We start from the raw sequence: 25294 nt of genomic DNA, 5'->3' as shown, positions 1-25294 counted from the left end.
GATTACTGAATTTTGTGAATTATAGTCTGATTCCTGCAATTGCGCGGATATGGAGTCAATTGCAGGATGCAAGCCTTCGTGAGTAAGCAAATTGGGAAACAAATATCAAAGCTATTGTATCAAAGACATAAATTACATTAACAAAATGAAGTATACTTTTAATTATCTGTAACAATACTTCACTGTATATGCAAGTATAGGATCATAGAAATATACAGTATTATATTTTCTATACATAATGAAAGCTTAATAACGAGACCTTGCAAGTGGCTTAGTCACATGAGAATTAGTGAGGTTCTGTAGAAATCTTTATAGTTTGGCAATAGAAGACACTATCTTACTCTAGAAGCAGTCTGAGTACATCTATGACCTAGAACTTCTGGCTTAGATCCAAATTGGACAGAAAAAGAATTATTCTTCTTCCCAGGTTATCTATTCTAGCTGGAGTTCTTCCCACTTAAAGATTGCTAGTGTCTGGACTGGATTCATCAAGGCCTGATTAGGAGCCTGGCGACCCAGTTATAAAGCATGGCACTATCAATTCACATTTTCTTCACTTCTCTTTCCTGCCCCCCATGCTTAATTTGTGTCAGGGCTTGTCAGGGCTGAGCCCCGGCCCCTCTAGGCTTGGCAGTTCATCACTCCGGCACCCCTGGGCTTGCCACCTCAGTTATGAAAGTAAAAAAAAAAATAATTGCTTGAGCCATGTCACCTAATTGCTTGAGCCCCAACTGCTCTTTCATTACAAATTAAGCACTGCCTGTCCCCAAGTAATCACAAAGGAATTACTACCAAATTATAGTGATTTTACGGGGGTCACCGTTTATACCAGGCATAGAGAGCATTAAAACCAGCTTGCCCTCCAGTGTCTAATCAATATGTAAATAACAATCCTTTCCCATGCAAAGTGAACACTTGGCATTTTGATTCAAGAGATAATGATTGGACTGTTAACAGACCATCTCACTAAGCAGGAAGACAGGAATGAAAAACCTCGCTGTTCAAAAACAAAGGTACAAATGTGCGCACCAAGAGAATTAGCACTGAAAGAAGGACTACAAGGAAAATGTAATAGGCAGCATTAGAGAGCTCAAATTTAACACAGTATTAATCTAAACCAATGGTGGCTGCCAGATGTATATTGTATACTGTCTGAATATCATATGTATTTATTTTATTCTGTCTGTAAAAATGGTGCACATTTTGATCATCATTAGAATAGTGTAGGTGCAGAGTACATATCTGAGAAAGTTTTAGTGCCTGATCTCTGTCATGTCAGAAAATATTTTAGGGGCTTGCCTCAGTCTGACAGTCGGAGCACTTTGAACCTTGAAAAGAACAAAAACACAACAGCGACCAAAAGAGATATCAGCAGGGGTGGTGAGTAAAGAGAGTACTGTAGACAGAAAGGCTTTTGTTCCCATGGTCGATTTCATGTGGAGATTGTGAGGTGAATGGCTTTGAAATGAAACTGGTTTATGAAGGAGTTGCTAGGTCACAGGAAGCAGGACTGTCGGAACTTGTTTTGTATGAGTTGATTTCTTAAAAAACGAAGCTAATCTTTAAAAGATTTCACCCTCAATCTCTCTCTCACGCCTCCCCCCCCCCTTTCGTAGTAGAAACTCATGTTATAGTAAGTGATCTCTGTTAGAAGGGGAGTTTCAAAAGTTTGGGAGGGGGTGGGATCCATGTTACCTTGTCCCAGCAATTCTGCCCTTTTAGCCAATAGTAGGAAGCTATGCAAATGAGTGGAGTAGTCTGCCTCCAACAATCCCAACATGAGCTCAGAGACACTGAAAATTTAGCAGTACCGAGAACTCTCAAATTAGACTGGCAAACCAACTGCAATTCTGGGACTATTTTCATTTTCGTTCAGTAAGACATTAAATGGGTGGAAAAATACGTGCGATCTCAATGTATGTTGTCTAGTTTCACAAGACTATTCCATATAAGCCTGCAACTATGAAGTATAAGGTAAGGAAGTGGCTTCTTTGAAGGTTTTTTTTTTTTTTATTATTATTATTATTATTAAATGTGTGTGTGGCGGGAGCCATTTACATCTTTAATTCCAAAGGGAGTCTGAATGACAGCTCCATTCCAGTGCACTGCAGGCTAGGAGAGGGACTGGATGAGCGGGTGTGTTCCATATCTAGATTCGCTGGATGTAGAGTACTTTGCTTGAAATACCCCAAGTTCTGGCTAGTTTTTAGACTGTGTCAGACTGTCCCTAGGCAAGCTCGCAGCTGATTTCCTGCAACTGCTACAGACACAGTAGTAGCTCAAAGGAGGTGGGAAAGCAGAGCTTCTAGGTCTCAGACTCACTTATTTTTGGATTCATCCTAAGGCAGTTTTTAAAGTCTCTCTCTCTTCTGCTGTGAATGACTTTGCCATGTGTGTTTCAAGGAGACTGCAAAATTCTACCCATTTTTTGAAATCGTTAATATTGAGGCTCTAATGTGGATAATTTGTGGATTTGTTACTCTTTTCTGAAAATATAAGGCATTTTTTAGCAGAAAGCCTGGTACACATAACTTGAGTAGTACATGTATTAGGTTACAGTTCTGTTGAACCCTTGTAAAAATTCTTCTTGCGTTCATCCCTGGCAAAACATTAACTGGTACTTTATGAGAAAATGGTCACTTTAATACAGTATGTACCTGCTGACAAAAGGTTAATGTATAATCAAGAAAAGGAGCGAGCGAGCTAGCTAGCCAGGAAAAAAAAAATCTTATGCTGACTGAGACATGGTAGGATTCTGTATGAATTTCTTGGACCAAATTCTGCTACCCCATATTCCAGTGTAAAATCGGAATTGACTGCACTGAAGTCAATGGAAGTTACTCCAGATTCACGATGATGCAGATGAGAGGAGAATTAGATCCTTAAATGGAAAATAAGTGATTTTTTAATCTCCTTTGATTTCAAAGGAGAATGTGCTTTCCTGTAACTTTTTTGATGCAAGTACAGTACTATACATATCTGTACAAGGGACTTAAATCTCCCCTCATTTACACCAGCATAATTGCCGTGACTTCAGAGTTTCACTGGTCTAATCAAGAAGGACATTTACATGTGTGGATATAAAATGTATTTATATATATCAAAATATATCTTCCTAAGTGATGTCCAGCATTATTGTCCAGCACTGTATATAAATATAGAAATTGTTTTCCCCCTATGAAATGATCAGCCTGTTTCCCACACTTTAACAACATAGGGTTTATGTGAACAAGCTGTAACTTTTTTAACATGGTTTGCTTTAATTAGCTGTGAGTAAAACCAATTATATATTTGGAAATTAGAACCATATTCCTCTCTTCACTCTTTAACAAACCAACCAAAACACTTTAATGTATCAGATCTATTTAATACAGTTGTTCTTAAAGACATAAACATGAAGTGCTGATGTGTCAATCAATTATAGTGTTACAAAATTATAAATAACTGGGCAGGGTACTGGATTGCTGCATTAGACTAATGTATAGACATACAGTAATCTTGTGTGATTGGAAAAAAGAGGGAGGGAAAGAATATTTTAGTTCCCCCCCCCCCAAAAAAAACCTCATCAAGATCAATAAAAAGGTGAATTCTAAAAGTCACACATGTCATTCACTCTTAAATTGAAAGCTCTTTTGGGGAAGGAGCAATCTTTTTGTTATATTTGTACTGTATCTAGCACCACGGAGCCCTGATCTTGAGGTGATGAGTGTGTTTTAAGAACCTATATAGAGTGGAACCTCCAGATGCTACCAGAATACAAATAAATAATAGCAATAATACATGTAACCCACATTCACTTTTAACTATGTATGTTTTTATTTGATCCTAAAGCCCTCAGAAACTAAACACTCACAGACTTTAGGAAAGTTTGGATCCAGATCCAGACTTTATGGCCAGCTCCGATTTCTCTAATTAGCTGAACCCCAGATTCCATCTATGGCACCCAGATACCATCGCAATAGGGGTCATATATGACCTAGAATGACAAACAAACACCCAGTAACTTGGGAAGTTCAGATCTGGATCTGAACTCTATGGCTGACTCAGTGTTTGTAATGGGTTGAGCCAAAACCACTGATCCAAATGCCCCCAAACTTTAGAGTTCAGGTCCATCTTTATTTGATACTGGTTTGGAGAAAGAGTCACTTACATGCAGAGAGAACATGGGTAATTAATAATTTAACAAAATATGGAAAGCACTGAAACCGCTGCTTCACTTAGTGGAAACTGACATTTGTTTTAGCATTAATCTTTAGCTAATTAAATACATTCTCACTCACAAATGAGCTATACTGTGCTTTGACTGCAAAATGACAGATCTGCAGGATTATACAACTCCCTACAATCTCGTCACCCTTCCTCCCTTGCACACTGCCAAGAAACAACTCTACAGTAGTGAGGTGATCATATTTCACACTAGCCACAAGGCACTGGGAGAATATGAAATAAGCCACTTCCACAACAGAAATCTTCCCTGGTCTGTAATGTTCCTTCCCTGTCTAGTTAGAATAAGAGCTTCAGTTTGGAAGGAGATTACGTAATTTTAGATGGAGCAGGCTAGACAAAGAAAAAGAAAGAACCATAAAAAAGACAGAAGGTTTTTGGTCTCCATAAACCTTCCTGCCAAACTTGTGTGTTTACATTTCCTGGGAAGTTTGAAGTTTTTATTTAAACTGTTTATCCAGGACAAATATCCTTAGATCTATTTCTCAGCCACGGGGGCAAACTACAAAGAGAATACCTGCTTATACAATATTTCCTAACTTGAATATACTTTTTATTTTATATTATTTTTCCTCTATGTCTTTGCTTACTGTAGGGAGAAGAAAATAATAGTAAAGTATTAATATTTTAAGTTTTGATTTGAAAAAAAAAAAATCAGGTTGCATTTATGCCAGGTGTACAGTGGACTTTGTTTCACTAACAGCTTCCTGTAATTTTCCTAGTGCAATAAGTGGTGGCTGCTGATTTGTTTTAGTTTCCTTGTACCTGTACATTAGAAGAGCCTCTGTTTACTGAAGTAACAGAAAATGGTTATATGCCATGTGGAGTGTTGCTTGTTGGAGAGAGAAGGATCTGGCTCACTACCTAACCTGAACTACACCTTTTTGTCTTGCTCAAAATCTTCCTCCAACAGATCTGATAGTGAAAAAGGATTTGCTCACCTGAACTTCTTTCGTTCTTCCGCCTGGTCCTCAAACAACAGGGGCGAAATTATGGCCCCCACTGAAGCCAAGGGTAAAACTCCCATTGACTTCAATGAGGCCACGATTTCACTCCAATTTTTTTTCCTCTGTGCCAATCCTTACTCTACTCGCTAGATCAAATTCAGTGGAACTGTGTCTGTGCACCAGTACTGAATTTGACACTAGGGTAGATGAGCTTTTTCTTCTATGCTTCTCCATCAGTCCTACATCTTTAATCTCCTAGTTTCTCAATATTTAATTAGTCAGACCTTTATCCCTTTCACCTGTGTTCTACCAGATATACCTACATGATATATTGCAAGCGGTGTTGTGTATGTGTATTTGCATATTGACTGCGAAATGTCTTGTGATTTTGTATGAAAGACTATCAAATATAAATTCCATTACATTGTGATTGTATTGTGGCATACCTCAGGTTCTTTTTCATCCAGTTATGGCATGTTACATCCCATAGACTTTTCACTGGGGGGCACGCCATCCCAGTATTACATATTTCAGAAGACTGAATTCACATTTTCTAAATCCAAACCCAACCTACAATTCTGTGAGCAAAATGTCCATTACTAAAACTTTGCACTATGGTAATGAAAATGTAATTAGGTGCTACCATGACTAGATACTCTTCCATTGTGTCACAGTGTACTGTAATAACAAGGCTTTGATACGTATTCACCAATCACAAGCAAAGGGGGGAAAAATGTATTTGTTATAGAATCCAAAAGGGTATCTGTGTTGGGTAGGTGGGGGGACTATGACTGCATTCCTCATCTCGTTTAAACAAATAAGGATGATGAAAATGTAAAGTATGAGTATCCATTTTTAAATAATTTGTCGGGCAAGAAAGGAACCTAAACCAATTGGTTTGAAATACCTGCCATTTGTACAGAGCAGTAATATATAGACTTAATTACAATGCCCTGCATGCCAGGTCAAACAAAATAGTGCCACTGGGAAGAAATACTATATTTCCAACCAGAAATGCTTGTGAAAAGCTATTTGTAACCCAGGCAATGAACAACAAATTATTTGACTACGTGAAGGAAAAAGAACTGCCTGTATTTTACTGACCAAAACCCTTCTGTTTTGTTTACTCTTACATTCCTGACTTCACCCTGTGACAGTTGAGGTATGAAAGTGCAGTAAATAAGGTTTGTAAAACCTTATCAAAAATTAAACCACAGAGCAAATTAACAAAGTTAAAGACTACCCGTCAGTCTACCAGGCAACAAACAGCTTTTAGACTGATTCAGTCACTTTATATCTTAAAGGGCAGATCATCATCATCAAAAAAGGAACATGATAAACTTGTAACAGATTTTTCTTGCTGATTTTTAGCAGTCTGGAAACCAGTACTGTTGACAGGAAAGATTTTCTTATTAGAAGCCAATTTAGCACTACCAAACTGAACAAATGCAAGTGACACACACTTCTAGAAGACATTACCATTGACAACAATCTTTGCAAGTCTGGTACAGTTTTGAGCCTGCCTCCCTTTAAAATGATCTCTTTAAGAATTTAAAGTGCATTACTCCTCATATTAATACAATTCAGTAATACACATATATGTTTTAATTCATATTGGGCCATGGGACTAATCCTGCAGCCTTTACTGAAAAAAGATTCCCATTACATTTAATAGGAGTTTTACCTCAGGGATGACAAGAACCATATTGACCCTCATGTCAGTGGAGAGGGGCAATACAAATGGATATATGGTGGATGAATGTGAAAGAGAAGAGTGCAGTCTCAGCGACCATGGAAATACCTCTCTGGCTACATGCTTTGAAGGGTTTGTGCACCATAATGTAGGACAAGTGGGTTATGATTGGAAAGCAGCGGTTATCCTTGACATCACGCATAAAGAGCAGTGGCAATGAACAAGCCAATGGTGGCATTGACATACTGCCAATGGCTTAGAGAAGACCAAAGGGGTTAGTAGCCATTAGATAGGTACTGGGCAGGTGGCTCTTGCCTCCATGCACCTTCAGAGTCTGCAGGACTTGGGACAAGACTGCTGGTCACTTCTGCTGAAAGCTATTCCCCACCAAGGGCAGAATGTATCAGAGACCATAGTTATAAACTCAGTTCTCTCTCTTCTGTTAGCCTATGAGGAGGACAGTATAGCATGGTCTTGCCTATCAACTGTCTATTTTAGGTACTTATATGGTCCCCATCACCATAGTGTCTAAGCACCTCACTCACAACACCCATTTTACAGATGGGAAACTGAGGCACAGAAGCGCTAAGCAACTTATCTAAGGTCACAGAGGAAATCTGTGGTGGAGCAGAGAACTGTAACCAGGTCTCTCAAGTACTAAGCTAGTCCCCTACCTACTGGGTCATCCAACCCTACACTAACCTACTATAAAGTTATGTCAAAGAACTAGCTAATGATGGGCAATTGTTTAAATGGTTTGTAGGCTCTCTGCATAAGGATGCAAAAGTTCAGGTGTTTATGAGAAATGTATCTGAACCTATTTAATCTGGAAATTTGGCTAGATTATCTAAGATTAAAAAAAAAAAAAGAAAAAAGAAAATACCACGAGAACAGTCTTACTTGTGGTATTTTGTTACTTCTGTTGTCACTTGAGTCCATGAGTTGTAGAGTCCTGGGAAAATTGTATGTAAAATGGATTTTAACCACACTTTTTGAGATCTCTATAAAGATTCAGATCACATTGTTAGTGAAAATTCAGGTTCATAGTTAGTCTAAGGCAGTTTGCCTCTATTAATAACACCTCAACTGATATGATGATGCTGTACCTTCAGAAGACCTGAACATGGGTTTACATGCCAGAGGTGGCTTTTATGATCCATTACTGATGTGGTGGTAGCAGCAGTAATAGCCTGTGAAGTTGTCCTAGGAAACATGTTCTGAAGATGGCTTTAGGATAGCCCAGACAGACAGAGGAGGAAATTTTTCTGCTAACTGCACAAAACCTGATGCTGGTGAAAACATTACTGATAAATCTGGTTATCATCGTCGATCACTGTGCCCTATTCCTGGATTGTAGCATTTTATCACTGACCATTGAACTCTTTCTGTGTGTTTACTGGGGAGAGGCTTACATTACAGTGAACTTCCACACTCTGGAGTCAATACTTTGAGGCCTGCTGCGACTGGAGTCCTCAGAAAGAATTCTGACTCAGTCAAAAGTTCTCCTGAGTCACAGACACTTGTAAGTGGGTGCAGCAATCTGTCGCCTCTACACTCGTAGACTCCATAGACTTTAAGGCTAAAAGCAACCATCGTGATCATCTAGTCTGACCTCCTGCACATCGCAGGTGACCAGATGTCCCGATTTTATAGGGACAGTCTCAATTTTGGGGTCTTTTTCTTATATAGGTTCCTATTACCCACCACCCCCTGTCCCAATTTTTCACATTTGCTGTCTGGTCACCCTACCTCAAATCATGATTTAAAGACTTCAAGTTACCGAGATTCTAGTTCAAACCAGCAAGTGACCCATGCCTCACGCTGTAGAAGATGACACAAACTCCCCAGGGGTTCTGCTAATCCAACCAGGGGCGGGGGAGGAGGAGGACTTTCCTTCTCAGCCCCAAATATGGTGATCAGTTAGACCCTGAGCACATGGGCAAGACCCACCAGACACACACTTGGGAAAGAATTCACTGTTGTAACTCAGAGCCCTCCCTATCTAGTGTCCCACTGCTAGCCACTGGATATATTTGCTACTAATAGTTGCAGATGGGCCACATGCTATTGTAGGCAACCTCATCATACCACCCCCTCCATAAACTTATCAAGCTCATTCTTGAAACTAGTTAGATTTAGGAACAGACTTAGGAGGCTGTTCCAGAATGTCACTCCTCTGATGGTTAGAAACCTTTATCTAATTTCAAGCCTAAACTTGTTGATGGCCAGTTTATATCCATTTGTTCTTGTGCCAACATTGTCCTTTATCTTAAATAACTTCTCTCCCTCCCTTGTGTTTATCCTTCTGATGTATTTATAGAGAGCAATCATATTTCCCTTCAGCCTTTGTTTGGTTAGGCTAAACAAGCCACGCTTCTTAAGTTTCCTCTCATAAGGTAGGTTTTCCATTCCTATGATCATCCTAACAGCCCTTCTCTGCACCTGTTCCAGTTTGAATTCAAATTTCTTAGACCTGGGAGGCCAGAATTGCACACACTATTCCAAAGGAGGTCTCACAGTGCCTTATATAATAGTAATAACACTTCCCTGTCTCTACTGGAAATACCTTGCCTGATGCATCCTAGGACTGCATTAGCCTTTTTCAAGGCCCCATCATATTGGTCATCCTGTGACTGACCAATACACTCAGGTCTTTCTCCTCATCTGTTGTTTTAACTATGTCCCCAGCTTATAGAAAAAAAAAAATGTTGTTAGTCCCAGAGTACGTGACCTTGCAGTTTGCACTAATAAATGTAATCACTTTTCTATCACTCCAGTTTTCAAGGTCATCCAAATCTTCTTTCATGATATTCTAGTCTTCCTCCGTATTAGCAATACCATCCAACTTTGTGTCACCCACAAATTTTATTAGCACTTTCCCACTTTTTGTGCCAAGGTCATTATTGAAAATGTTAAATAAGATTGGTCCCAAGACCGATCCCTGAGGAACTCCACTAGTAACCTCCCTCCAACCTGACAATTCACCTTTCAGCTTGACTAAGGCTATGATTTTGTCATGGATATTTTTAGTAAAAGTCAGGGACAGGTCATGGGCAATAAACAAAAATTCATGGAAGCCGTGACCGGTCCCTGACTTTTACTAAAAACATCCCTGACAAAATGGGGAAGGAGGAGGGTCCAGCAGTGGCTGGGAGCTGCAGGAACCCCATTGCCCAGTGGCTGGGAGGGGTCCCCTGCCACCTGTGGAGGCTGGGCTGCTGCTGGCATGGTCCCCAATGTCACGGAGTCATGGACTCCGTGACTTCTGCGACCTCTGTGACATAATCAAACCACAGTATCTTATGATTACCATAATATCACTATTACTAGCTGGTTTAGGGCCATTAAAACAACCCTTTAACAAAACTGATGCCAGGTAATTTTTTCCAAAGCAATTTAGGAGCCTAAGTCACATTTTCAAGGTGACTTAAGTACTTAGGGGTTTTAATCCCATTGGTTTTCCATGGGATGACTAAGTCACTTCTAAAATTTCACCCTAAGTCACTTAGGCACTTTTGAAATTTTTATCTGATGGATGGGTATCTTTCTGTGATTACAAGATGCTTTATATTAGGTCTTCAGTAGGAATTATCACACAGACATACTATGGAGGCGTCAGTGTGTGTACAGCAAAGCAAACAGTGGTGAATAATATATACCTTAAACACAATTTCTGCTATTGCTAATTAAAGCTGGATTTAGAGATATTAGGCTAAATTCTCTCCTGGTGTAAACTGATGAAGCTCCATGAATGTCAATGGAGTTGGACCAATTTACACTAGCAGAGAATTTGACTCTTAAATATTGCTGCCTATCACAGGCTGCTCTTGCAGAATGGCCCTTTGCTTTTTTCCCCTTTGTCTAGACTTTAATAGTAGTGGAAATTACCCTCATTTTTAAGGAGTTAGTTTTTCCCTAGTGCACTTTTGGGTGTGCCTTGTATTTGTCAGGAAATGGGACAGCTAAAGCTGCAGTTCAGAGTCCCAGAAACAGTTGTACAGGATGACAAAAATTGTATATTTTTCCCTTCTCTAGGACTGGAACCCACGCCTGCCTTTTTATTTATGTATTTATTTTAAAACCAGTTCATTCATAGTCAGGCTGGATTAGCCTGCCCTGAAAAGGAAAAGCAGTAATAATGGATTTACTCTACAGGAATGCAATCAGCCCATCAGAGGCCTTTTCTTAAACATGCCCCATTCACTGAGAGGTTGAAATTTCAGTGGGAACAACCCTGTGAATCATGTGGAGACAATGGGTCCTGGGGAATGTCAAAGTGGCCTGGGAATAAATCTTGTTTCCCAATGAATGTCATCTTGCTCAGTAAGGAAAACAGACCATGAAAATTCAGAAACCCCCTTCAATGCACAACTCTTTATCCAGAAGCTAAAACAACAAAATGTATCCTTTGCCTGTCTGACATGTACTTTGCAATAGTTGGGTTTGTGTGACTTTTCTTAGTAAGTTTACATTGAGTTAAAATGCCGGTGATAACCAATCAGTTGCCTAGGATTTTTAAGGTACTATTGCACTTGCCAAGAAGAGATCTTCTAGTGGATTTTTCTTTGTGTTGATGCACTGTATTAATTTGTGTATCATTAATTTGGCTTAACTCTACTCTCAGTTATACTGGTGCTATGCTACTGAATTCAGTGAGGTTGTACTGTTGTAACTGAGAGAAGGCCTGGGCCTCCTTATATTTTTGTTTATATTACATTATGTGTGCATATGCCTTCTGTCTGTCTGTCTATTTAGGCATTTATATGGTCCTCACAACCATAGTAATAGCTGAGTGCTTTATTGTTCAAGCAATATTAGGCCTCATCTACAGTACAAATGTGTTGGAGAATCCCATTTAAGACAGTTGTCTCCCACCCTTGTGACACCACATTTGCAATATAAAAAGGTCCCCAAACTGCACTAAAGACTTGGACATAATGAACCACCCAGTTAATGTTTGGCCTTCACTTCAAAATGAGTGTTATAACCAATTTGGTGTCCACCATGTTGTAATGGTTTTCCCTAACAAGTTGTACAGAGAAAGTGTAAGTCTATCTGGGAAAAGACTTATTGCAAATGCCTGCAAGTGGAAAGTTTCAAAACTTAAACCAGATTTCAGGGTTGGGTTTTTCTTCTCTCTCACATTGTTTTTCTGCTCTACTCATTTTACCCATAAACATGCAACATCCAGTCTCCTTTAACTAAGGAAGAAATTGACTGCCTGAGGGAAAGAGTTTACGTTTTCCACATACTTCTATTTTTTACGGCTGTGGGGTTTAGTCAGAGTGAGATCACTTATGCTGTATGGTTTGCTTGGTGTGGTTCTGTTTTTGTTTTTTGTTCTTTTGTTGATGTTGCGGAATGCATACCGGTCACTGGGCAGATTTGAAAAGCCCTTTTAAAATCATAGTGCTAGATCACCGCCCTTTGGGAAAAAACAACGGGTAGGGAAAAGATATGTAGAAAACTTTGAGTTATTAACATTGACTGAGTTTCCCAAAAAATGGCTTGGTGTTGGAGTCAGGACAAGAGCTTCAGTTTGCCTTCCCACAGAGCGAGCAGGGACATGTTTCTCCAATGTTGCTGATTTTCCAGAGCTCTATAGGAAAATGTGGTGAGAAATTCACATTTACATAGATGGTGTGGGCTCTTCTCTCCACCTGAAAGCACTGTTTCATCTTGAATTATACCATCAACAGCTAAGCCTGGCTTCTACCCCATCTCTAAGAAGGTTTGAAAACACAGATCAGGAGCCCACAGAGGTTAACGGTATTGGGGTCAGCATTAACTCGTTTTTATTTCCTTGATGACACACAAAACAGCATTACCCTCACTATGTCACTTTTTTACCCAGCCATGACCTGCAGATTCCCAATTGCATAGAATCCATGCAGAGGGCATGCTATGTGGTGAGAGGAAGAGCTGTCTCCATGTTAGTTTAACTCCCCTTCCTTCACATCTGACAGGCTTTGATGCCATTTTAGTGGCCTTTCGGCTACTTTTACCCCTTCCAGAGCAAAAATTAAAAGGGACGATTTGGCTCCTTATTTAGGCATTTAAATTTTAGGCCAGATTTCCCAAGTTTCCTTATCACAGTCTGAGAAGCAAAAACAACAACAAAAACCCCCACTTCCTCCAGTTCACTTAGATGATGTAGAGATGTGGTTTATTGCTCTTCCAGGAATATAGTTACATTTATAGGGCATTACAATTTAACCAGAAAGTGGAGGAGTTTTTTTTTTAAATCACATGTCCAGCTGAAAACATCAAACACAGAAATATGTTGCTGTTGAACCAACTCAGCGGGGAACAATGAGGTATTTTATTCACACAGGGTAAAGCACTAGAGCGCTTTCTCATCCTTGGTTTGAAACTCTCCTTATTTCTCCTTTCAGTATCTCCCTCTCTTTCCCCAGTGGATGGCTTTCATCATTGTGCATTACACCCTCCTCTGGAAACTACCACCAAGATCTGACTTATCTGAGCCACAGATTTTCTACTAGACGCTCAAAGAGCTCAGCCCTGCAAGGTGCTAAATGCCCTCCACACCTAGGGCCCAATGAAGTGTGTGTTGCAGGACAGGAATAGCTCCCATTATTTTGACATGGAGTTACTTTTATTATAGGTTTGGGACACAGGCCCTTCATTGTTAAGGGTGCTCAGTTACCTCACAGGATTGGACCCTAACTTTGAATCCCCATTTGGGATCCATTCATGGAGCACATCAACATCTTACGTGCCAGAGTGAGATGGGGGCCTGATCATCCTATGAGCTGACCACCTGCCACTCCCATTGAAGTCAATGGGTGTTGTGCCTGCAGTGAATTTGGCCCAACATGCCAATAGGAAAAAGCAGGAGGTAAACTAAAAACACCTAACCCTGTAATCCACCTTTAACCCTGTAACCCACCTTTTTATATACCATAATATTGCCATTAAAGAGAGTTTGTTTCCAGTTTTTATCCCTGCCATCTCAGCAACTGGTCACACACACACACACACACACCACACAAAATGCACACACCTCCTACAGTCCAGAGTAGTCTCTGAAACGTAGACCTTTCACGCGAGACAAAGGGCTGGGACAGCTCAGTGGAACATTGAAATAATACACTTGCCTTTCTCCTCTGCAGACCAAAGATTTTCCACATCACATAACCTCCAGACAAATTGGCATACTGTAGCATGACTGCTCCAAAGATGCACAGGAATGGAATGGCAGGGTACTTAGGACTGAAGACCTTCCCTTATTAGGCCTGGCTGAGGCTGGTGCTAGGAGACCCTCACTTTCATTAGCAATAAAAAAACAATAATAAATAATAATAATAATAATAAAAAAAAAAAAACAACGCTCCCAAACTATGGTAGGAAAATGCCTTAATTTCAGCTAACAAGACTTCTAATTATTTTGGCTGCTACCACTTCACCGGGGGGAGGGGCGGAAGAGTCTCTTTTTAAATATCACATTTATTGTTTTTGTGGCATAAAGTGAGAGAGGTAGAAAAGCAGGGCAGTGGGCTGGTGCTGTGAAGCCTATGCACACTGTCTCTCCCTTTTGTTACCAGCTCTCTGAGCCAAGGGAGCCCTCCCTCCACACAGCAGCTTACACCTCAGGACAGCAGCCAGTCCAACTAAGGGATGGAAAAGCATTTACAAAACCCTTCTTTGTTGGCCTCTAGGCCATTTTACAATTCTTTCCCTAGGTGAATACGCACTAGGTGTCCATATGCCTGCCCGTGTGTTTATATGCACCCATACATACCAGAAGCTGTGATTGCTGCACTCACTGTCTGTCCCTCACTCGGGAAGGCAAGCAGAAAACCTCCCCTGAGGCAGAAGGTCTGACTTTGAGATACTGGTGGCAGAAAACCGTAATATACTCAAACCACCTCAGGTCTGTAAGTGTTGTCTCCTGTACCTACATAACTTGCAGCACTACCTCACCTTCTTTTCATAACAAGTTTACCACATACTGAGCTCCAATCCCTCTAGTAACTCAGTCAGAGGTTAGGGGTCTGGTACAGGAATGGGTGGTTGAGATTCTGTGGCCTGCAATGTGCAGGAGGTCAGACTAGACCAGGGGTTCTCAAACTTCATTGCATCGCAACCCCCTTCTAACCACAAAAATTACTACACGACCCCAGGAGGAGGGAGTGAAGCCTGAGCCCGCCTGAGCCCCAACACCCCGGGTGAGGAGGCCAAAGCCCAAGCCCCGCTGCTCTGGGCTGAAGCCCCCGGTGATGCGGCTTGGGCTTCAGCTTTGGCCCTGAGCAGTGAGGCTAGGGCTTCGGCTTCAGCCCCAGGCCCAGCAATCTAATGCCAGCCCTAGCGACCCTATTAAAATGGGGTCACGACCCACTTTGGGGTCCTGACCCACAGTTTGAGACTAGATGGTCATAATGGTCCCATCTGGCCTTAAAGTCCATGGGAGCCAAATGATTCTTTTTAGTGTCTCAGAAGAAATAGCCCAATAAAACCCAGTTTCTTACAGATAGACTTGTTACCTACAGTGCTTCAATAGTTTTCTTCCTTGAAAGTTCAGTACAATAGCTCCTTTATCCTAGGGCAGTGATGAAGGAAATGGGCAGGGAGGCAGAAGTTAAAAAAGAACTGATGCAAAACTGCCTGATAACTCTGAGACTGAAGCTGGTCTTTGTCAACAGGCACAATACAGCATGATCGTCTCTCTCTACTGGTGTGTTCTGAGTGGGCCCCGGCACTGCTTGTGTCTAAGTCATTTATTTTAGGACACTCTGTATTGCATTTTCCACTTGGTTCCCCCCCTCTGCCCCCACTCTGATGGAGAAGGAGTGAGACAAAGACACTGTGATTATGCTTCACAGCACTATATAAGGGGCTGTGTAACATAAATGCTGGGTTCCTGAAGCTAACATCAGACCCCTGAAATTTACTTAGTGACTTGAAGCAGAAACAAAAGATACTGAAAAAAACCCAAACAAACCAAAAAAACAGGAGACTCAATATAAAATCATGTTATCGGAGATTAAAAATTATCTGGTCAAATGAAAGCCATCGGTTGTGCGTAGACACTCACGTCATTCCTTTATTTCTGTTTTCTTTCCCTTTTCCTGCAACTGTCTAAACACAGAAAAGGGGCTGTTTGGAGTTTGAGGTAGCTTGTCTGATAACAGAAATGAGAAGTCTCGCCCTTCTTTGCTTAGGAAAAGAGATAGTTATAAACCCTGTGTGCATGCAGGTGGCAGTAATAAAAAAAGAAAAGTTAGTCAGCCCACATACATGTGTACACATAAGTGTACGTGCTCAGGAACATTTTCACGCACTTCCGCCACAGTAGCATGAGATTCTGGCAAAAGCGTGGTCAGTTAAACCTTTTCCTCATTCATTAGCACAGCCTGGTGAGGAGTTAAATGTTGATGCTGCACTGTGACATTTGCACCATAGTACTTTGCCTTTAAAGAACCCATTGTATTTAATCCATAATACGTTGCTTATTATCTCACTATTTTCCTCAGTGTTTGCTTTATGGCCGTGTGCACCCAGCACAGTCTTGTTACCTACGTCATCCTCCCTGTTTAAACTAGCAGAAGGAATGGACCCTTCCGCAGTTCTCTCCCTCTCACCTTGTCTTCTCCTCTCTTTAGCGGTTACAGCCCTTCTAGTCACGTTTTCCCTTTTCGTTGCATCAGAAGTGTCAGAGCATCATCTTACGTCCCTGCTCTGAAGAACAAACAAATCAAAAGGACAGCAAGCCAGATTTTAATGGTATTTTGGTATTTAAAGAAACAGATAGGTGCCTAGTGGGAGTTTCAAAAATACATGGTCCCATAGTAATACCATTCAAATACAGAATCCTTCTAGATCCCAAGCTCCTAACTCCTGTTAGTTTTAATGCCTAAGTTCTTTTGAAAATCCCAAAGATACAGGTAAGCGTCTATTAGGTGCCTAAATAACTTTTTAAAACCTGCTCCAACCTGCCTTTGCCGTGCAAGTGAACTACTGGCTGCCTAGTCTTGTTTCTCTTCAGAAATTTAAGGAAGAAAACACTTTATTGAGTCCAGCATACAACAAATCCTTCTCTCAGTCTGTCTTTGCTGGCAAATGCATTTGTGTTTACAATGATGGAATTCCTCCAGGTCTGCAGTTTGGGATGCTATTCTACTAAGTGTCTTAAAGCGAGAATAGCTGCTGGTTTGAGGATTTTAATATTTTATAATTAGTTTTTTTTTAAATTGAGATTATTTGGAATTATATAGAATTTAGGGATCCTGAAAACACTGTTGATGGGCAAAATACTTGACCAGCTAGTTCTTTTAAATTGTACTTTTATCTCAAAAACGGACAGTATTTGGGGTGACAGGATTCTAATCTGCATTCAACCAGAAATTATCTGTGTACATTTTAGGTCTCTCATATAAAACTCCTAATCAGCTGCCACCAACATGCTTTTCCATGCCACTTCTACAGCACATTCTCCAGCTAAACCTCTAGGCTACAACCACCAGGATCAGGCTTCCTTTCTGTTCCAGTGCACAGAATTTGACTCACTGGTGACTGGACAAGGTTTCCCTAACATCCCTGCTTTTTTAATAGCCTCAGGGAAGGTAACTCTCAATGTTTAAACACGCAAGGTTAGGATGAGTTTAAGCTCTTTGGAGCAGAGACCATCACGTTTGTACAGTGCCTAGCACAATAGGGCCCTGATCCCAGCTGAGGCCTCTAGGGTTTACCACAATGTTACTGGAATGTTACGATGAGAACACAGCCTATGGCGGAGCTGCTTTTCACAGCCAGTGATTTGTTGTAAGGGCCCAGGAGCACTTGTTCAGGCCTGGCTGTTGTACCATTATGGCATTGGGGAGGGGGTGCAAAGCACAGCCTACAAGCCGTAAGTGGCCCACACCGCTTTACATCATGGCCCACAGCTACCTTCAGCTTTACTAAAGGGGTCGAGAACACTGATGCGCCATCTTGATCTGAGCAGCCTGCTCCTTGAACCAAAGAGCGACTGCAATCTGCTCCATTTTTGGAAGCACAGTTGGGTTCCTCAGCTGAGCCAAGTTTGGGTGCCTTCATTACAGTATCATTAAAGCAATGGATCTCACTTTCACCTTATATATTCCCTTCTCCACTACCGCTTGATAGAGCGCCCATCTTAAACGTGGGATTTTAGCTCCTGGCCTTTCATTAACAATTACTGCATATTGTATTAGAAATATAAAGGGCCTTTTGTACAATCCCCCCCCCCCCGACAAAACAAACGCAAAGAAAAGTTTCTCATCAGCTCTGCTACCTACAGCTGATTTCCTCACTTGTTAAGGAAGTAGCCTTAATGTGCTCTTTAACCCTTCATCATATAAAGAGGCCACTGCTGGGCCTTTGCCTTCAGTGTAACAAGCTTCAAGCAGTAACATTAATACTTATTCAGTGCTTGATACTTCAGACAAGTAAAGTCCTGGAACAATTTGTATAGCGGGGATGCTGAAAGCCATTGAACCAAACTGTAAACCCCGTATATGATGAAAACCACTTCAAGCCCCTAGTTCCAGAATGTATGGATCCCTGCCCCAAGGAGTACATCTACATTAAACCCAAAATAACCCCGCCTGCTAATGAGAATGAGGGTATGTCTACACAGCATTTTGGAGCGAGAGCTCCCAGCCGGAGTTGACAGACTCAGGTGCTAGTGCTCTAAAAATAGCTGTGGAGACAGCGCTTTGAAGCTGCAGCTCAGGCTCTGAAGCCTAGGGGAGGTGGGTGGACGTCAGAGCCTGAGCTCCAGCCTGAGCTGCAACTTCAAAGCTGTCTTTACAGCTGTTTCTAGTGCATTGGTGCAAGCCACACTAGCCCAAGTCTGCCAACCTGGGCCGGGAGGCTCACTCCAAAGTGCTATGTAGACACATCCTATGAAGCTACAACAGGGGTAGTAAGGGAGAATGGACTTAAGTTGCTTACAGTGTCCTAATGATATTCAGCTCTGTGGGCCTGGTCAAACAAAGCCCATTGATATCAAAGGAATCTTGCATCAGGTTCCATGTCTTCATCACCTCTAATCTGACTTGTGCAGTTAACAGACTTACACACTGGCTGAGATAGGGGTTTGGATGAGGGAAAATTAGCAGAGTCTTAACCAGAGACGACGCATGGGGTCACGTACTCCCCCAGAATTGCTGGTTGGCTTGTACTGAGCATGCTCACATGGACCAAGCATGCTTAGTAACACTGCTGAAGCTGGCTGCCCTCACTCTGCCTCCCCCCTCCCCAGCCACACTATCAGGCTTGGATGAGGGATAATTAGCTGAGTCTTAACCCAGCTAAAACTCGTGCTTGTCGACTGTGGAAAGCAACCAAAAGAAATGGCCACTCTTGGTTCAATGCCCTGATGGACTAAGTATGCCTGCCATTTATCATTTAGGTTCACAGTTTGTAGATAATGTCCTTGGCTGGGTGTTCATGTAGCAGCTGCGGGCAAGACGGTTCTTTCTGTATTTGTGAAGAAGAAGGGTGAAACCTTTTCTCTTGGATTTGGTCCTTGCTACAGCTTTCCATGCCTCTGACACCTACAGATTAAACTGCTAGAAATGCATCCTATGTGGGTTTACACCATTTAGAAATTTAACAAGCCAACTGCCACTTTCTTTACTAAGTGCTGCTTCATGTGCAAGGTATATCGCACTAGTGAAATCTGCACTGGCTTCCAAATAGTTTCCAGGTAGAATTTAAGGTGTTGCTTTTTATCTATAATTTCAGGGCTGGCTCCAGCTTTGTCACCCAAAGTGGTGAAGAGGGGGAAAAAAAAAAAAAAAAAAAAAAAAAAAAAAAAGATAAAACTGTGATCAGCGGCAGCTCTACCGCACCGCTTCATTCTTCGGTGGCAATTTGGTGGTGGTCCTTCCCTCTGAAAGGGACTGAGGGACCCGCCGCCGAATTGCCACCGAAGACCCAGATGTGCTGCCCCTCTCCATTGGCCGCCCCAAGCACCTGCTTCCTGTGCTGGTGCCTGGAGCCAGCCCTGTCTATAAAGCCCTACACAGTTTGGGACCTGGCTACCAGAGAGAGGTCTTTTTTCTCTGCAATACTTTCTTTATAATAATACAGGGTACTTGAGCTAACATCTTTTTAGTTTAAAAAGGAGAGAGCTTGAAGTAGAATATCTTCAAAAGGGGTTTCTCAACTCTAGAACTGACAGGTTGGGTCCAAAAGATTTAAGATTTGTTGACCTTAATGGGACATTGGTAAGCTCCTCTACATTACTGATTTTTTTTTTCTTGAAGGGTTTAGTTGAAGGATAGAGGGCATATCTATACTTCAAGCCGGAGGTGAAAATTCCAGCTCAAAAAGACACACCTGCCCAAGCTACCTTTAAGGTAGTGTGCTAAAAATAGAAGGCAGCTACAGCAGCTGCCCCAAGTGCGCACCCATCCAAGAGGATAGGTATGTATTGAGTGAGGCTAGTCCCTCCTGCCCCTTGTACAGCCATGGCTACGCTCAGTTTTCAGCATGCTAGCTCGATCAGAACTAGCACCGATATGTCTCCTCCGATGGGAATTTACATCTCCAGCTTGACATGTAGATGGTTCCCATAGTTTGATTCGGCAGGAGAAGTTATTATTCACCTGGGCTGATTGAATGGACAATTTACTGAGCATTACAGTATTTTGAAATGTGCTCATTTAAAAAGTAAAAGGCAAGTAAAGAATTGTAGGCTAAGAGGCAAAGAGAAGAGACAGTAGAACAAAGAGTCCCATCAGGGAAGACTTGAAAGGTCTGTTTGTGCTGTAATTCTGGAAGGAACCAACCTTAGTGGGATTGGCATTGATCATGTGAGTGAGATCAGAACCTTCCCCAGTATTGGAATTATTAGATCAAGAAGAACAGGAGACAGAGCCGGCACTAGGCATAAACAGACCAAGCAATTGCTCAGAGCCCTGAACAGCTCAAGGGCCCCCTTATTAATTATGTGTGTGTGGTTTGTTTGTTTTGGAGGTGGGTGGGAAATAGTCCAGCTTAGGGTCCCCAATGGGCTAACACATGCACTGAATCAGACTAGATGAAATAAGGCTCCTCAAACAGCTAAATTCAAACATGGACTCCAAATTGTTCCTAAATTCTAAGGGAGTGTCATCTGCTCCTTCTGATTTAAATGGCGGCACTAATCCACGTTGATTGATTGCACCCGGCACCATCCATGTGCAGACAGTACAAGATTTAGCCTGGGAAGTTTAGCAACTTCGAAATCCCTCCCTGCACATAAAAATAAAATGTGTTTCAAACGGGATTTGTGGGTTGGTATTTTCAGTCGTGCCTTGTTTACTCCTCTGTGTTTCTGAAGAGAAAGAAACGACTCTTCAGAGAAGAAATGACTATGAGACAGGCAGGAAGTAGTATACTGACAAATGGCACAGCCTTGTAGTCTGATGTGTGGGGGTGGTGATGATGATGAGCTGGGCTGAGTAACTGATGCCTGGGGCAGCAAAGGTAACATTTGGACACCACCATAACTATAAATAACCAGCTTTCATCTTCTGGTGCGGGGGGAAGGGCTGTGATTTTCAAAAGTTATTGCCTACTCGCTTGTGTGAGTGGATTAATTTTTTCTACAGCCAAATACACTAATGAATGTAGCACTGGGGGAATGTCTTATTTCCCTCCAGGAAACTAAAGAACTTCCCATTGAGTGAGAATCAGGACCTGGAAGGTTTGCTCTGTCTCTGGGAGGGGAATGGCACAAGGGAAATATCTGCAATGGCAAGTGAGCAGTCAATGTAGTTACTACTTACTGGGCCCACCTACTTACAGGCAGGCGCTAGATGAATGTCAAAAACTCCTGATGGTCATTCACCGTTGGCTGAAAATATTCCCCTGCAAGTCAATACGTGCTGCATTGTTCCCTGGCACTGATGGTGCTGCTGAGGGCCATTTTCAAAATGCTAATCTCTGCAAGCACTTGAGGACATTGGTGTGAAATAACTGACAACAAATTAGGATAACTGACCTGCTGGTGCCTCAGTTAACACGGACAGTGAGGCCCGGAAAGTATTTGCAATGAAGCAGTACTTGAGACAGACCCAGAAAACATTAACATATTTCTAACCGGATGGGGAGCAGGTCATAGGGAAAAGATAATAAGCCACTAGAAAGATTTTCACATGGGAATTTTTATCTTCTGTAATACTAGCATAGCTCAAGGCTTTGTCTGACATATTGTTCCATAGAAACTGTCTGGGTCTCTCAAATCTTTAATGTTTTGTTTTTTTGGATTAGCCAGTCATTTATTCTTGATTTACTTTGGAAATTTTGGTGGACCTTCTGCAGTCTTCCTCCTCTCTTTCCCCATCTTTGACCACTCCACCTTCAAAGGCCCCATTAAACAGCCACAGCTAGCCAAAAAGGACTGAGACTTGAGATCTAATCACTACAGTGAAAGGCACATTAGAAGTACATGTAGATAGATAATAGATTAATCCGATTAAATAGACTGCACCAGAGTCCTTCCCTTCTGAACTTCTTAGGGCCCAACTTAACAGAAAAATCTTTATAGTCAGGGGATTGTGATGTAACAGGGCAGATGGAACAACTCTAACCATGCTACAGGATAATCTTACAGCCCTGTAAAGAAATGGACCAAATTCCTCCCTGAAGTAACCCCACTGAAATCTCTCATCATCAAGGGCGCATTATATGAACGGACTTACCCCAGGGAGGAATTTGGCACTAGTGCTGTAGCTTTAATTTGCAATATGGTTTTAAAATGGTTGTTCTGTCCAAACCTTATTTCATGTTGACCTCAGCGATAATGCTGACAAAAGACAAATTAAGCCAACGGTTCCCAAACTTTTGAAAGTTGAGCTCACATTCGGGAAAATGAAACCAAATCACATGCACCCACTTCAGGCCTGCCCATCTTCATGTATACGTCTTCTGCACCCCCCAGTTAGTCCTTCATGTGCTATGGGGAGCATTGAGCTAAGAAAAGCCAAGTAAGGTTGGATATTCTCTAAGAAGCATGGGGGAAGGAGGGAGATCAAGGAGAAAAGAGGACAAGTGGGGATAAAAAAATATTGCTTTGAAATGTCTGAGGGGAAGGATAAAAATACACCAAATCAAACCATCATTAAAAAGTCTTTGTCAGCATCCTTTTAAATGAGGCAAGGTAAATCCATGAGCCAGTTGAAGCAAGCCACATCCCTTCTTTCAATAAATTAGCACGGTTTCATTTATGTGCACCGCATCCAAATATTTTAACTACAGCACTTCAAATACAGTACCCCTTATATTTTTCCCAAGTGCTTACAATTAGTTTATAACTGTCTCTGCCGACTGCCTTCACTGCAAAGCAGGCAGGCGTGGAGTAGTAGTTGCCAGCGCACTTGGAAACATCACCAGAGCCAAGAAATGAAATGCTGAGGGCCTTTGTGAGGGTTCCAGGAATGTCAGCATACACTGCCTGCCCACTTTCCATTGAATACCTCATTGGCTGACTACTCAGTACTGAATGTGCCAGACAGACAGACAGACATGCATACAGAAAGAGAGAGCAAGAGGGAAAGTGTGTTTGGTCTGTGAAAGGCGACCGCATATTTTTAGATATGTTTGGATAGGTTTGTGTAATAAAGTTATATAACTAGATGGAAGGGCTTTGGGAAAAGGACAGCACAGTATGGTTTTGTACAACACTTAGTGCAATGTGTCCATAACCTCAACTGGGGCCTCTGGACATTTTGGAAATATAAATGTTTAATAATAACGATGAGAGAGCATTCCCTCAACAGGCATATTCATTGTACACAGAGGGAAACAAAGATATACTGTAAAAGCCCTGCCCTGCAGTTCTTGGGCATTATTATCAATTGACATTTTATCTCTATAAGACTGAAAGTGTTATACAGCATTCCATGGCAAAGGAGATTATGGAAAGAATGAGGAAAGGGAGATTTGGATAAGAACAAGCACCAGTGAGTGGTGGTTTATAACAAAATTCTCATGCTCGTAAGTGTAAATAGTAACCACCCTGATCATTCAGACAAACTCAGGCCCTCAGATTATATTCTCCCAGTTGATCTTCTGAATTATATTACTTAGAAAAATTCCTTTCAGGTGACTAGGACTCTAACTGTAATTTAGTTAATCAGCACACCTCTGTGAGGCAGGCAAGTATTGTTGTTACCCTTATTATACAAATTGGGGAACTAAGGCAGAGGAGCGACCTGACTTGCTCAAAGTAATAGGAGGAATAGGTGTCCGAGCGGGGAGTAAAACTCAGGAATGCCTGGATTCCTCTGCGTTCAGGCCAACAGCATACATGAAAAGCCTTTTTGTTATTGGTATACTCTGATAGTCTCTACCTGGCTGTTATTGATGCTGAGAGATTTCCCAGCAATGTTATCTGTAATGTAAACTTGGCATTTTTACTGTTTTTTTTGGAGGGAGAAATTCCATGTTGTGTCTTTTTCATGTTATTTAACTTCTTTTTTTAAATCAATTTCTTATTCCTCCCAGGAAGCTAGATGCATCCAGGACTGAATGTGCTTTAAGCTCTGAATGGGTGCTGTTGAAATTCTAATTCATGTTCAATTTCTCTCTCTCTCCCCCCCTCATCCCCATCTCTCTATAGAATCTTATGGCAAGAGCCTTGTATGATAATGTCCCAGAGTGCGCAGAGGAGCTGGCCTTCCGCAAAGGAGACATTTTGACAGTGATAGAACAGAACACTGAAGGGCTGGAAGGATGGTGGCTCTGCTCTTTACATGGCCGACAAGGCATTGTTCCAGGCAACCGGGTGAAACTTTTGATAGGCCCAGTACAGGATAGTCCATCTAACCAGGACGCATCCAATTCAAGATCAATGCATCATGCCTATAACCAGCAGAAAGTCTACCAAATGCCAAGCTCACAGGCTTCAACTTGGGACCCGGTATACCAGGTGCCACCTTCCCATCTGAATCAGGGCATCTACCAGGTACCTACTGGCCATGGTCTACAGGAGCAAGATGTTTACCAAGTCCCACCATCTGTGCAGAGAAGCTTGGGTGGTACTGATGGTTCACCTTTCAACAGCAAGGTGGGTGCCTTGACCTTCAGATCTTTGTTTCAAAGCAGGTTATGTGCATTATGCAACAGTAGGGTAATAAATAAAAAGACTGAGCCTGAGGGCTTAAAAATGTATGAGTAAGAATGATGTGCTGGGTTTACACTCACTTTGCTTCTTAGTGGGCTGCTATTTATTCCTGCAAATCCCCCTCTTTCCTGCTTGAACACATGCTGCACAGGGACAAGAAGAAAGGTCAGGTGCATAATGGGCACCAGACTCCATAGCAAAGGGAGACTATTCTGGGTCTGCTCCTAGAGGAGCGGCTGGTGACAGATGTGGTAACATCATCCCATCCCTAAGGCACATCCGCTCCATAACACTCCACCCAGGGCCGGCTCTAGCGTTTTTGCTGCCCCAAGC

The 25294-nt window shown here is 41.8% G+C and overlaps 1 protein-coding gene across 6 annotated transcripts in view; it reads left to right on the top strand.

Annotated features, from left to right (window-relative positions):
• NEDD9 (neural precursor cell expressed, developmentally down-regulated 9) overlaps window positions 1-25294 on the top strand; it is a 132299-nt gene that overhangs the window by 82747 nt on the left and 24258 nt on the right. The window contains exons 1-3 of one of the 6 annotated variants that reach the window (XM_034762301.1): window positions 1772-1974; window positions 13260-13723; window positions 24458-24904. In XM_034762301.1, coding sequence (XP_034618192.1) covers window positions 13667-13723; window positions 24458-24904 — 504 coding nt within the window. In that variant the 5' untranslated portion in view covers window positions 1772-1974; window positions 13260-13666. Of the gene's footprint in view, window positions 1-1771; window positions 1975-11592; window positions 12479-12522; window positions 12642-13259; window positions 13724-24457; window positions 24905-25294 lie in introns of those variants that run through there. The other 5 variants (XM_034762305.1, XM_034762300.1, XM_034762302.1 and 2 more) reach the window with 5 other exon arrangements.

Source organism: Trachemys scripta, chromosome 2, assembly GCF_013100865.1.
Source record: "Trachemys scripta elegans isolate TJP31775 chromosome 2, CAS_Tse_1.0, whole genome shotgun sequence".
In the NCBI taxonomy this organism is placed as follows: domain Eukaryota; kingdom Metazoa; phylum Chordata; order Testudines; family Emydidae; genus Trachemys; species Trachemys scripta.
Note: the sequence above shows the minus strand (reverse complement) of the source record. Positions and strands in the feature narration are given on the sequence as shown.